Consider the following 14088-nt stretch of genomic DNA (forward strand, 5'->3'; position numbering starts at 1 on the left):
TCCTCACTTTTCTTTTGATATATACATAGTACTTTCATAACATGTTGTGTAAAGTGGTGGTAAATACAAGTGTCACACACTATACATTTAGAAGTCTCTCTAGAAGACCTAGACACCCCACTGCTCTCTAATGCGTTCTTGTTTTATACATCCTACGCCTTTTTCTAGTAGCTTCAATTTTAGGCATAAAAAATTAAAAATTAAGACAACTGATCACTTAACAACCTTGTTAAAAATCTCTCACAATTTTACTGTGAGACTAAACTTTTCAAAGTGCGGTTTCACAATTCACTTTTCTTAAAGTACATGCATCTACATGCGTTGAACCTCAAGTCCAAGTGTTGAACTGTATTTTGCTATAATTATAACAACCCAACTCACCACCGCATTGGTTTCAAGTTCCTAGTTTAGTGGATCCCCGCTTGCGGACTAGTAGCTTTAATTATAGCATTAGAAAGCTAGACGTCATGGCAACCAATCAATTAAAAAATTGAAGTCCTTTTAGAATTTTTAATATAGAACTAAACTTCTCAAAATGGTGTATTACAATCTACAAATATTTAACGCATACGCGTTTGTACATTACCCTGGCTTTGAGTGTTGAATTGATTATGAGACCACTGCAAAAATGTAATGCACTTTGACATTGGGCTCGAACTCCCGGTTTGGTGGATTCCAACTTGCTTCCTAACAAATTCATTTTGTAGCTTTAAAAAGGGCATGAACGAAGACCATCAAAATAACTTAACAACTTCTTTTATAAGTTTTTTGAAGATCTCTTGTGATACTTAATAGAACTAAACTTAGTAAAGTTGGACCGATTAACCAAAATTCATCTTCTATAAAAGGTTTATGAGGTTGTTGAAGCAAAACTTTAATACAAGCAATGTGTGGAGAAAATTAGGTATGCATATATTTTGCTAGTTGTATGTATTAAAGTTATTTGGGTGAGCGGGAGAGGGAGCATTCACCGTTTAAGTGAGTGCCAAAATCTCTTTCTTTTTCCTCCTACTATGTCAGTATTTAATGTAGGTCCACAATTCATTAAACCTCTCAAACTAATTAGGGGGCATTTGGCATCAACAACAAAGTTGTGAGTTCTTCATGAATCTTCTTTAATTTTTGAGATAAATTCATAAAATACTCACAAAGTATTCTCGCATCCAAACGATCCCTTCAAGTTACAATTTGTTAAAAAAAAAAATAGTAACCTCCCTATCAGAGCGTGTCAGCCAAGTTGTTTTGGCTCTGTGTTGGTACGACACGACTGGACGCTAAGGATGTTCACCAAATGAGTCGAGCCCGAGCTCGAGCTCAACTCAAGCTTTATGAGGTGAGCTCGAGCTTGACTCGTTTAACCGAGTCTAAGCTCAAGCTCGACTTGTTTAAGCTCATGTCTCTTAATATATATTTTATATTTTTCAAGTGACCAATGTATAATGATGTCTTAGTTATATTTTAATAAAATGATATACATGCGAGAATCCCTCCTTATTTATTATCTAGAGCTAAAACCGAGTTTTACACAAAAATAATAGAAAATGATACAAAAACAATAAGGAGCAAAGCTATGCCCCAAATCTTTGAATTCTTTATATACCTTAACTACTTAAAATTTTCACATTTTTGTTTAAGTGATTTTAAGTTTTTGAAATTATAAAAATAAGTAGTAGTGTTAAGCGCGTCTAGTCGAGTTTAATCTAATCGAGTTCATCCAACTCAAACTCGATGAGTTTACCAAAGTTAAGTTCAAATTGGATTAGCTAGAGGTCGAGTGGAGTTTAACCAGTTCGGGTCCAGCCCGAGTTGGCCTTGCCCAAAAACCGACATACGATCTGCAGGTGTTCGGTATTTATGAGTCGTCTCCGTTCAAAAAAAGGGGTGAGAGAGGGCGAGAGCGAAAGCGAGCGAGCGTGCTAGGAAGAGGTAGTCGCTCTGCCGTACCCGCACAAAGAGGGGTGAGGGACGGGAGATTCTAGGGTTTAGGCGGATCTGCAGTTTCACGCCTTTCAGTCCTACCTGCGTCTCCATTTTATCAATGAACTACGGGAGGCTTGCCGGCGTCGTTACCTGGGATTCGACCATTGAGGCTCTTCTTCCATTTTGACGAGCCCCTCTCCTTCTCAGGTAAGAGATTTTCCTCGCAATAAGGTTTGCTACTGCCCATTTTACTGTTGCATGTTGGTTCTTCGTTTCACGGTTTCAGAGGACGTATATGAAGCCGAGTCGCGGCAGAATGGCTTTGTTCGACCCTGTTTGATTATTTTACCCTTATTCGTTATTTTGGGTTTTAGCGAATAGGAACTCCTTTGCCTTCGGTGATGTGATTCCGAGTGTTGATCCAGCTCTTTTTGTTGATTCGTCTCGTCATTTGCTCTGGCGTTTTTAGTTGTATATGATCCATAAACACTCTCTGCATTTAGGGCTTCTTGCTTGTGACTGTGGATTATTCTTACATTCATTAACCTTATGCTAATGGGTATGTGGACTATTGAGTTTAATATCAATAACACGTATGGTTGCATGTGTGATTGCCTGATTGCTTTTGTCCATCGAGTTAGCTTTGTTGTTAAATAAGGTCAAATTTCTAATAATTCGATCGGTAGGTTGTGCGTTAGTTTTTACTCTGTAGATCATCTCATGAGGTATGTGCCACGTTTAGTGTCTGGTTTCTTCATGTTAACAACCCCCATTCTTTTTTTCTTTTTTTTTTCTGGTTCTTTGAATATTTTAATAAGGAAAATGCATGGTCTTTTGAAGTATTGGTATTTTTTTATGGACTCTAATTTTCATTGGTTCGGGGGGGGGGGGGGGGGGTGGTTCCTTTTCTCATTATCTATGTTGTTTGTCTGTTCAAATCCGTTCCTTGAGCGGATATATTAGCGCCGTCCTGTCTGTCGTGATGCAACTAGGGTTTTCCATATATCTGCTTAGCTGAGGCTACATTCATCCTTGTGACATATCGTTAATCTGTCATTGGTGTAAACTGATTTTTTATCTGCTACTAAGGTTTATTTTCTCATCAAATAAGTAACTTTTTTTCTAGTGTATTCTCTTGTTTATTTAGTGCTCATTTATGTAGTCCATAGTTGTATGATTTATGTCAAGGATTAATCATTTGCAAATTGCAAGTAATGGTGTCCTATAATTCAAGCAATGGTGTTGCCTTGGAAGGAATCTGCAGAAGCCCACCTCTTCCTCCGAGAAATAGTTTTGGAATCAAAATCCCCAAACCCTCTCTCTCTCAACTCACATAACATTCTCAAAATCTAACTCATTCATTAAGAAATGTTGTATGAAGGACTATGTCACATGGGACTCACCAAAACAGCAAAAGCACCCGAGTTGACACAAATCAGGTGTGGGTGTGCCTCCGACACAGCATCGTGTGTGGTCAACATGAATCTGGTTCAATCAAACAGTGTTGAGGTCATTGTTGTCTTCTTTTCAATTTTTTTTAGAAATGATTCTTCTATTTTTCAGTTTTTTCTGTTTTACTGCATCTGTTGTACTCTTTTTAGTATTGTACTGCATATTTTTGCAGTTCAATACTAGGTATTATATGCTTTTCATAAGTTTATCTACTGTGTATGCCATATGGTCATATATGCTGTTGCTATTTATAAGTTTTCTTAATATGGGAACATGTTTTCTTGTATGTATTCATTGCAAAAGCTTTCTTGATCTGTTATATATATATATATATATATATATATATATATATATTGTCACATATATCGTGTACGGGTATTATACAGTGAGAAATTTCTCGGGTATAATACGGCTCGAGAAAATCTCACAAAATTTTTAAAACATTTAATAAATCCTGAAAATTATAAAAAAAAATAAAAAATGCAAAAAAAAACGCTTTTTTCATATTTTTATTTTCTAGTGTTTTTTTAAAAAGGATACGTCTAATTGCCATTTTATACGGCTGACCTATTTCTTGCGTATTATATGTGTTTTCTGTGACAATGATATATATATATTACATGCACATACATATGCTGCTTATAAGTTATATACATGTATTACCTGTTTTGTTAATCATATGTCCTATACTCCTATGTAATTATATGTTATATACTTATACAGTTATAAATTTATAACACTAGATGTATAACAACAAATTGTTTAGCTCCTATTTATCATTAAGATTGTAAAGTCTGAAATTAGACTCCAGAGTATGTATATACGTGGAAGAAACAGAATGCTACAGATTTTGGAATATAAGATGTGACTTTGTAATTGTATGATATATATATATATATATATATATATATATATATATATATATATATATATATATATATATATATATATATATATATATATATATATGTATGTATGTATGTATGTATAGACACACACATACCCTCGCCGCACCCCCACCCATGTTTTTCTGAAATTTCCCGCACCCATGTGGCATAGATGAAAGAGTGAAATCAGTCCATTTGATCTGAGAAGCACTATGCCTACTTGGTAGTGCATTCTTAGCGGGCAACACCTTTTCAGGATTTTGAACCATTTTCAAGATTATGTGGCACTACTTGACTTCATTAACACACATTATAACCTGGTTGCTTAGAACTTTTAGTTTTTGGCTGGCTTAGTTTGAGTCCATTTCAAGTCCTTGATGGAAATGTGAAACCCATGTTATTGTAGAGTGCATTCAATCATCATGAACTCAGACTTGCTAGAGAATGGTAACACTAATGATGGATCTTCAAAGGAGAGACGTTTTGAAATCAATGGATATGTTGATTCAGATGGTGTGATTAGATTCAAGAAGCGGAAAGTTTCTGCAATTCGTAATTTTCCTAAAGGCTGTGGCCGATTTGCCCTTCTTAGTGATGTTAAGCCACGACCCTCTCTCCCACTTGCAGAAGCTCCAAAAATTACTGATCTGGTGCCAAAATGTTCGCTTACCCCAGTGCCAGCTGTACGTAAATTCCCTATTGGTTGTGGGAGGAATGCCGAAAGACTCACTGAAGAAAAGCGCCAGGAATTACTTGCTCAGAGAAAAGATGGTGATTATAAGGCGAAACCAGTGATTAATATCAAATCTTCTGGTAAGGAAATCAGGGATCATGAGAGAAAAACCATAGATGTTCAAAAATCTATCGCCGAGAAGAAGGGACTAGTGACACCACCAACTACTGGAACAGAAAAGAGGAAAACTGCTGTCTCTGGAAAGAAAGGAGGCAAATCTTTAGAATCGGCTAAGCAAAAAGTTCCTATGTTTCCTCCGGCGGCCGAAGATCAAGATCATGCAGAAGACAGAACTAACCTTGAATTCTTCAGAGGGAAGGTGGTTGTGCAGGCTCTTATGGCTGCTCCAAATTGCCCATGGAGACAGGGGAAGCGAGCTTCCAAATCATCCAGTACAGTCAAAGTGAATCTGAAGAAAAAAAAATCTACTGCAGAAGGTAAAGAAATTGTTCCTTATGAGAAAGAATTGACTCCCAATGAAGGGTTTCCTTCTGATGACCATAATTATATGGTTGTGAGGCATACAGATGAAAATGATTGTCATGATTCTAATAGCATAAATCCAGTTGCAGATGGTGGAGAAACTCTTGACTTTGTTCAACCTATTTCTATGAGAGTTCCTGAATCACAGGAATGTTCACTGAGTTTAATACCATTCGGATTGCCTTCTTCGAACAGCTATGGTGAGACAGTCACCCGTAAGAAAGTCCGAGAAACACTTCGTCTGTTTAATGCAATTGTTAGAAAGCTAACGCAAGGAGAAGAGATGAAGCCCAAAGGGCACATACATCCTGTGAAACGAGTGGATATTGATGCTTTTAAACTGCTTAAGGAGAATTACAAATTTGTGAACCCTGGAAGACCAATAATTGGAATTGTGCCAGGTGTTGAAGTTGGTGATGAATTCCAGTACAGGGTAGAGCTTCTCATTGTTGGTCTACACCGTCAACTGCAGAATGGAATTGATTGTTTGAAGCAAGACGATGACACCATATTAGCCACTAGTATTGTGGCGTCAGGGGGTATGATGATGATTTTGACAGTTCTGATGTGTTGATTTATTCTGGTCAGGGAGGAGGAGACAAAAAACATCGTGAACATCAGAAGCTTGAACGAGGGAATCTCGGGTTAAAAAACTGCATAGAAGCTAGGTCACCTGTTAGAGTAATTCGTGGATTCAAGGAGGCTAAAATTTCTGAGGCCCATGATGGTTCAAGGCCTAAAATTTACACATACGATGGTCTGTATCAGGTTGAAAAATACTGGCCAGAGCTATTGAATGGGTACTCTGTGTTTAAGTTCCAGCTGAGAAGATTGCCAGGACAACCTGAACTTGCCTGGAAAATTGTGAAGCAGGTAGGAAAATCGAAAATACCTACAGCTCGCAAAGGGGTTTGTGTAGGCGATGTCACTCACGGTGGTGAAAAGATTCCTATTTGTGCTGTGAATACCTTAGACGGTGAGCGTCCTGCACCATTCAAGTACATAGACAAAATGAGGTACCCTGAGTGGTACAACCCAGCCCCTCCCCAGGGCTGTGATTGTGTTGGTGGATGCTCTGATTCTGAGAAATGTGCTTGTGCTGTCAAGAATGGTGGGGAGATCCCTTTCAACCACAATGGAGCTATCGTAGAAGCAAAGCCCATTGTATATGAATGTGGTCCGTCTTGCAAGTGCTCTCGTTCTTGTCATAATCGAGTAAGCCAGCATGGTATGAGATACCCATTGGAGGTTTTCAAGACTGAGACCAGGGGCTGGGGTGTGCGTTCCCTTTCTTCAATTGCATCAGGAACTTTTATTTGTGAATATGTTGGAGAGCTGCTACGTGATACAGAGGCAGAACAGCGTACTGGTAATGATGAGTATCTTTTTGACATTGGCCATAATTATAATGACGAGTCACTATGGAAGGGGGTGTCAAAACTAATCCCTGATTTGCACACAAGCGGTTCTTGTGAAGATGTTGAGGAGGTTGGCTACACAATTGATGCTCTGAACTATGGTAATGTAGGCAGGTTTATTAATCATAGTTGTTCACCAAATCTCTATGCTCAGAACGTCCTTTATGACCATGATGACAAAGCCTTGCCACACATTATGTTATTTGCTGCTGAAAACATCCCTCCTTTACAGGAGTTAACATATCATTACAACTACAACGTAGGCCATGTTCATGATTCCGATGGCAACATAAAGAAGAAAGAGTGCCACTGTGGTTCTCATGAATGTACAGGGAGATTGTATTGAAGATATGTGGTGATATTTTGCATGCCGTTGTTTCTCATTCCATGTAAGAGCTATCATGTCATTACAATGGTCATGATTCTGACAGCAGCATAAAGAAAGAGCACTATTGTGGTTTTGATGAATGCAGGGAAAATTGCAATAAATACTATGTGGTGATTTTGCATGCTGGTTCCGCATTCAATGTATGTTCCTCTAGCACACCAAGCTGTTGCGAGAGCCTGTTGAGCGCATTGCAATCTTGCTAACACTGAGATTGATGGTCTGCATGTTCAGCTCTTGAACCCTGAGGTTTCCCAAATACATGGGCAATTGAGAACTCCCGTTATACCATCTCCTGTGTCAAGATCTTTGTGCATCTGATCCCTTATCAACTATCTGGGGGTAAGCACTAGCTCATTCCTTAATGCACATACTTCTGCCATCACTTCAATCTGACCTTTCATTTTCACTGTAAAGTTCTATTCTGTGATGTTTAAATTTGCTGTTTGTTGAATATGTCTTCCAGGCTCCTGTATTGGTGTTGTTGCTCATCCTGTACAGCAGGTCTGTGTATGGTCATATGTAAAATCAGCACTCTCAATTTTTTTGTGCAACAAGGTGGAGAAAAGGAGGTGCGATTTTTGCCAAAGTGTAAATAGTTTGTTTGTGTATGAGCCTGTATCACTCAAGGCTTCTTTTGCCAGTGTAACCTGAGATGAGAACATTAGGTTACATTGACTTGTCACATAGTTAATGATCAATATGCAAGCAAACTCTATGTCTCCATCAAAGGAAAATTATGGTGAATTTCCCTGTTAACTTTCAAACAAGGTATGATGAAATCTCTTTTTCTTGAACGACCTAGGCCGGACCCTCCACGGAACATGGTAAAAGCTATTCGGTTCACCGCTTCTATGTCATCTTGTGTGCGTCATGGTTGGCATGTATTATGAGTGATGCTAATTGAAAGTGAATTATAGTTCTGTAAATGACAGCAAAAGCTTGTCCCATCGTGCGAACTCCTTGTTATCTACGATTTTGTCCACTTTTCTGTCTACATAAGATTCGTCCAGTAGATATAATAATACTGATCTGCAAAATTGGCTCCCGGTATCTTGGAGGGTTCATGGTAAGTTCATTGACTCGATGTTGCATACTTCGGGATGCCTTTTAAAAACTTGATGCCTTATCCGACCGAGTATTTCATGGACATTGTTCGTGGTGATTGGATGAGGTCGGACTAGGTGGTAATAAGAGGACTGGTTATATCCGCCTTGGGTTCGTGTTGTTGCTTGGGTTTCAACTTTCATGTGCGCTTTATATCGAAATGGGTCATCAAAAAGTTGTCTAGTTGATTTCATAATAACCAAAATGCCGTTGACTAAGTTTAAAAACAGAAATACAAGGATAAAAAAGGACTATGGAAAAAGATAAAATTCTAAAAAATATAATTTTTTATAAGCCAACTCGTTCTTGCATTGTATTCCTTTATGGTTCTCAGGTTCTTGCCTTTTCCTGTGAAGTCATGCTGACATGGTCTACTTCATGGTCATGACTCCTTCGTTATTTATCATGGGCTGCCTACAATACACGTTTCAATACATGCCGGTGTTGTGCATCATGGGCTGCCTACAATACACGTTTCAATACATGCCGGTGTTGTGCATGTTGCTGTTTGCTACTCAGATGAATAGCATTTATGAAAATCAAACTAAAGGCATTTTTGAAAATCTGATGCTACACCTTTTAGCTTTAATCAACTTGGCTTGATATTGGTTCGTTGTATTCGTGTTGTTGCTTAGTGAGGGGAAATCTTTCATTCACGATCAGTTGGCTTTGCTTTTTATAGTCAAGGTTTTAGTACTTTTATCTGTAGTAGGGTGTTTTCAATACCTTTTAAAGCTCCCAACTTCTTGTTAGGAGTTCTGTGAGTTAATAATTTGGAACGATACAGTTTTTCTCTCTCTCTCTTTCTCTTTTATATATGTGTGTTGTTTTATATATGTGTGTTGTGTGTGTGTGCGTGTTATTGTACATTGTGTTTGATTGATGAAACAAACTCATATTGATGATACTTTGGCTTTTTCATGTCAGCAATATGAACGCTTCATTCATGTAAATACACAAGTATAAGGTGCACCAGATCAGCTTTGTCAACTAAAACATGAGAAGTGCTCTCCCCCTCTCAAGCACAATATTTAGCAGAGGCGGCCTAAATTTACACGTAAAGAGTAAACATGATAGATTTTTAACTCATTTCCGAGACCTCTTAAATTATCATCAGCATGTGTGTTCTGCAGTCTCTTTTAGTACGTTACTCGCCAGAAACAAGCCACTTTTATTATATATCCTTATAGAAACTAGATCACATGACAGCTGAAAATAACTACAGAGGGACCATAACATGTAGATATATAGGCATTAAACTGTTGCATTTTCTTCACCTGCACTAATTGACATAACCAGCAGCACTAGGAGCAGGAGCTGAAGAAAGCTGCGGCTTCTCTTCTTATGCCCTGACACGTTCACAATCTAATCAGCTTTTTCATTGAGACTGGGTTCAATTTCTTACAGTTGGGGAATGAGGGTTGTGTGTTTTTTTCTCTCTGCGTGTCAATTGATAGTTGCGGATTGGAAGTTGAGGGGTTTCAGCTTTTCTCTCCTTTTGACCCGTGAACGCATAAGATGAGTATGACCTTGCAGTTATGAATCACGCCTGCTTAAGATCCTACTGGAACAAGGTACAGAAGGCCCAAATTTCTTATCTTCATTTTCATCTTTATCATCTTAAATATTCAATTTGTGCACTGTTTTAATCAAATTGATCATGCCAATAGTTCAGCAGAGTCTATCCGTTATAAACTTAGAACCAGTGTCAAATTATATGTGTGCATGTGTGTGTGGGCAACAAGTGGTTGTGATGTGTTGAATTTTAGAAAGAGAAAAAGCATACATTTGGTTGAAAAGGTAGGATTTGGAGAATGATGACTCCACCTCTGTAGTTTTCACTTAATTGAAGCATGCAACACACAAATACCTGGTATCAAATGGATGTGAAACTTCGGATATAAGAATGTGAGACGGATTACTTCCTGCTTCCCTCGCGCTGATGAGCTTGTTGGTTAGCTAGATCTGGTAAAGAGATCTAGTTCCTTTTGGTCATCGGGTTCGATTTGGTTTGTAGTTTCATAACTCCATCTGAATCCGAGTTTCATGCCCAACTAGTATAGGATCCAAAAAAGATCTAACGCAGTAAGACATAAATGTCAGATTTTATACTAGTCAGATCCAAATTAATTCGGTTTTAAGAAAACATAGTCCATATCGGACGTAGAATCTGAATTCGATTACACAATCAGATTAATCCAATTCAGCGAGTCAAACATGAATGCGTGTAGTTTGCATCCCTTGCCCGCATCAATTTCGCAGGCAGAGTGTTTGATGAGCGGGTGCTGGTTTGAGATGGAGCCAGAAAATTCTGGTTAATGGACACTATATATATTTAAATTTTTAAAGGACTACAAGAAAAATTCCTGCGGCCGCATGTATGAGAGCCGAAATAGGAGTGGGTCCCTCCATAGCATCAGGTAACCATACATGAAGTGGGAATTGCGCAGATTTAGCAACTGCACCGAGGAATAATAAGAAGGCACAAAGCGTAGCTAATGAGGAATTCATCTCATTGTTATTAATGATCGAATCATTGAATATTTCGAATAAATATGGAAATGAGAAAAATTGTTCAGAAATATTAATACAAAAATAACTGGTTTTTGGGTCCGTGTGGGCAGTTGCCTACACGTTGCCTCCGCCCCCCGGTGCTGGCTGGGCACTGGACAGGCCTGCACCAGAGCTTGACCTTCTTCAGATTAGAGATCCTTAACTTCAAACCCGCAGGATATTCAAGGTGCCTGATCCGGAGCGGAGCCATTAGCCTTTGATTCAGATGATTAATGTAAGCCCAGCATATGCATTTTTAGATAAGATTGCACTTGCACTTGCTGGTTGGGTCAATTCCGTCGTCATCACCAAATCTTCGTTTCAAAATGTAACTTTCACATGTCAAGAAAGTAAATATTTACCAACGAAAGAATCAACCCATGCTTCAGTTCCAAACCATGAATATTACTAGGTTGGATATGGCTCCAATGAAGATAAAGAATGAGCGCTTAGGATCTGTATTAGAATTAGATGAAGTCCTTGTGCATTATTGGTCGTGTATGCTGCTGGCAGTTAGATGAGCATGATCAAGAGCAATTAAGGGAGAAACCTTAATTTCTGTTTTGCAAATGGAAACAAAACTGATAAGAAAAGTTAACAAAATCATTTAGAAAACCAAGAATTAGATTGGGAAACCTTGATGTGCATGGGATGTTCATCCCCTCCGAACAAGGGAGGCTGTCAAGCAGCAGGAAAGTTTTGATGGAAGGAGAAGACATCTAAAAGAAAGTGAAAATCCCTTGAGAATTTTTCTGCAAAAAGGTTCCTAACTGTTAGACAATTGCAAAAAAATACCTCAAAATTCAAAAATTACCTTTCATTGGTCTAACTCAGTAACTTGTGGCACACATTTATCTTGATTCAGCAGCAGCTAAATGTGATTTGCAGACATGGGCATCAGGGCATGCTTCTGTTTTTAGCCCATTTTTGGGAAATACTTTTTCTTAACCAATAATATGGCATATAATTTACTAACTCAGGCTCAAGGTTGTTTTCTTCAGATTAATTATATACATGTTTTGTGTCGTATAGAATCAGAAACAACTTGAGCCAATTCTTTTGATGTGCATCCCCAACATCCGAGTCCCAAATGCATAAAAGACCTGAGCAGGAAGCAGATGTCAAGTCAGGCTCTAGTTTAATACCTTTTCACCAGGCTCTTCTAAACCCACGTAAGGCTGGGCTGGCTGTCTAGATCTAATTTTATTGTTTTTTCATATAGAGAGACCAACCAGGACTGACCCAATTAGAACACCTGTACTACCCATACTTCCATAAAAGAAACATCAGCAACTCAATGGTCTGCGGTATCACATTGTTAAAATGGCCAAACATCTCCACATATATACCATAGATCAACATTTGCTAACGAAAGTACATTTCCCTTTGAATAGGTTTATCAGACAGTGAGTCTGATGGACCCAGGTCGTCATGTTATCAATTCTTTCGGGCTGTTCCTGATTATGTAATAGTTGTCTACTGCTTTGGGATGGTCGCTCAATGAAACTTTTGCACACATCTCCAAGAATCTGAAAAAGCAGAATAAGGTTCAATAAGCCTGAAGGTGAATGTGTTTACGGAGGGACACCTTTCGGCTCTTACTGATTTCTTACTGATTCCTGAAAGCTTGTAAGTGAACTTAGCCATCAGATTCTGATCCTAAGGGTCTGATTTTCAATTAAGAGGTAGTTTCCATTTTCTTATCTCAACGAAAACTATATCAAAATATAGCAAATTTCTGAAAGGGAAAACGCAACACATTGTTTTGAATACAACATTTAACTATCTGAATAAAATACAAAAATTATCAGTTTAACGAAAGAATTCCATGCTTATACCAGTACTACTAAAGCTGGTGATAAAAAAAGAACTTTATTTTTGTAAAACTAAAATAACTGAAATACTTCGAAGTTGAAGAGAGATCATTCTGCAGGATTTGACACCCGTAAAACCAACAAATGCAATAGTGAAAACATGGAATAAACAAGAACAAAATAGTAAAAACTACAAGCAGTCTCCGCAAGGCAGAAGAAAAGAAAGGAGAAAAGGCGGGGGGAGGGCGCTCAGTGGTGGCAATAGAGTAAATTAGGTTCGATTCTGCCAGCAGTGAATCCTCAACGAATCATATTCAGAAGAGGGAGCTTTTTATCCTCATCGCGCCCATTTCCCCCCAACACCCATCTCCATTTCATCTCAACCATAAAAAACGATCAGAAAAAAAAAAAAAAGAAAAGAAAAGAAAACCAAGAGAAGAACGCTCAGGTCAGCGGGGTGGTCGACATGAATTTCAGGATCTAAAAAGATCGAGAACTTCAATCTGGTCTGTTGAGCTTGAATTTTCCGGAGTCATCACAGCGGTTCTTCTCCTCTCGACCTCATCAGGCCGCCAATCGATCGGAACCAAAACAAAGAAAAGGAAAAAAGAAAATGCAAGGCAATTCCGATCAAGAAAATAAAACACTGAAAGAAAATCGGGAAGAACGAAAACCCATAATGGAACCCTAACAGCCGGAATGACGCCGCTAATTCCGTCGCCTTGGTGGAGACCAAGGAACGTATTCGCGCGTTGATCCTCTGGCCGTCCCCTTAATTTATAGGCGCAGCTTAGGGTTTTTCTTTGGACCCCACTTGCTTCAACCCTAAACTTTTCCGCTAATACCAACGATGTCCTCACGATTAGGGTTTTCAAAACGGGTCAGATTTTATGGATCGGACTTATTGGTCTCGTATTGCTGGGTTCACTTTCACTGGAAAGGACGTGCACTCGGATCCGGATCGAATTCGTCCTTTGGATCCAACTATACTTTGTTTTTAGGTGAGCAGGGTTTGACGTTATAAAAGGCCGAAGCTCTCACCCAACCTCTCAGGGTATCGAAACTGCGTCGGTGTCTTGAAATGCTGTCCTTGTCACGCTTCAACTTGGATGTCGTCGTTGTACCACAAAAAGCCAGTCATAAAGAATTCAAAATGAAGACTGGTCACCTGCCAGCCCTATTTAATACCATTGGACTAACCCCCTATGAGATCCAACTCTATCTTGCCAGATCCTGTTCAAATTAAGATTTGAATTCAAATCGGACTTCTTCTTCACAATCAATTCTGCCGACCAAAGGCAGTGAATGGCTAAGTCTTCCCATGCCTAGTATTGTT

At 38.7% G+C, this 14088-nt stretch overlaps 1 protein-coding gene and 2 non-coding genes across 3 annotated transcripts; 1 reads left to right on the forward strand and 2 right to left on the reverse strand.

Moving 5' to 3' along the window:
- Positions 1–1873: 1873 nt before the first annotated feature.
- LOC116265645 (histone-lysine N-methyltransferase, H3 lysine-9 specific SUVH6-like) lies at positions 1874–8052 on the forward strand. The gene is given in 4 exon segments (XM_031646390.2): positions 1874–2127; positions 4666–6005; positions 6008–7620; positions 7745–8052. Coding segments are annotated over 2 exon segments (2556 nt in total). The 5' UTR covers positions 1874–2127; positions 4666–4681; the 3' UTR covers positions 7240–7620; positions 7745–8052.
- Positions 8053–12997: 4945 nt separating this feature from the next.
- On the reverse strand, positions 12998–13103 carry LOC116266491 (small nucleolar RNA R30/Z108). Its single transcript, XR_004175388.1, has one exon. It is a non-coding gene; the product is annotated as a small nucleolar RNA R30/Z108 (small nucleolar RNA).
- Positions 13104–13190: 87 nt separating this feature from the next.
- Positions 13191–13299, reverse strand: LOC116266493 (small nucleolar RNA Z107/R87). The gene has a single exon (XR_004175390.1). It is a non-coding gene; the product is annotated as a small nucleolar RNA Z107/R87 (small nucleolar RNA).
- Positions 13300–14088: the final 789 nt, after the last annotated feature.

The sequence above is a fragment of the Nymphaea colorata genome, chromosome 12, assembly GCF_008831285.2.
Source record: "Nymphaea colorata isolate Beijing-Zhang1983 chromosome 12, ASM883128v2, whole genome shotgun sequence".
NCBI lineage: Eukaryota > Viridiplantae > Streptophyta > Magnoliopsida > Nymphaeales > Nymphaeaceae > Nymphaea > Nymphaea colorata.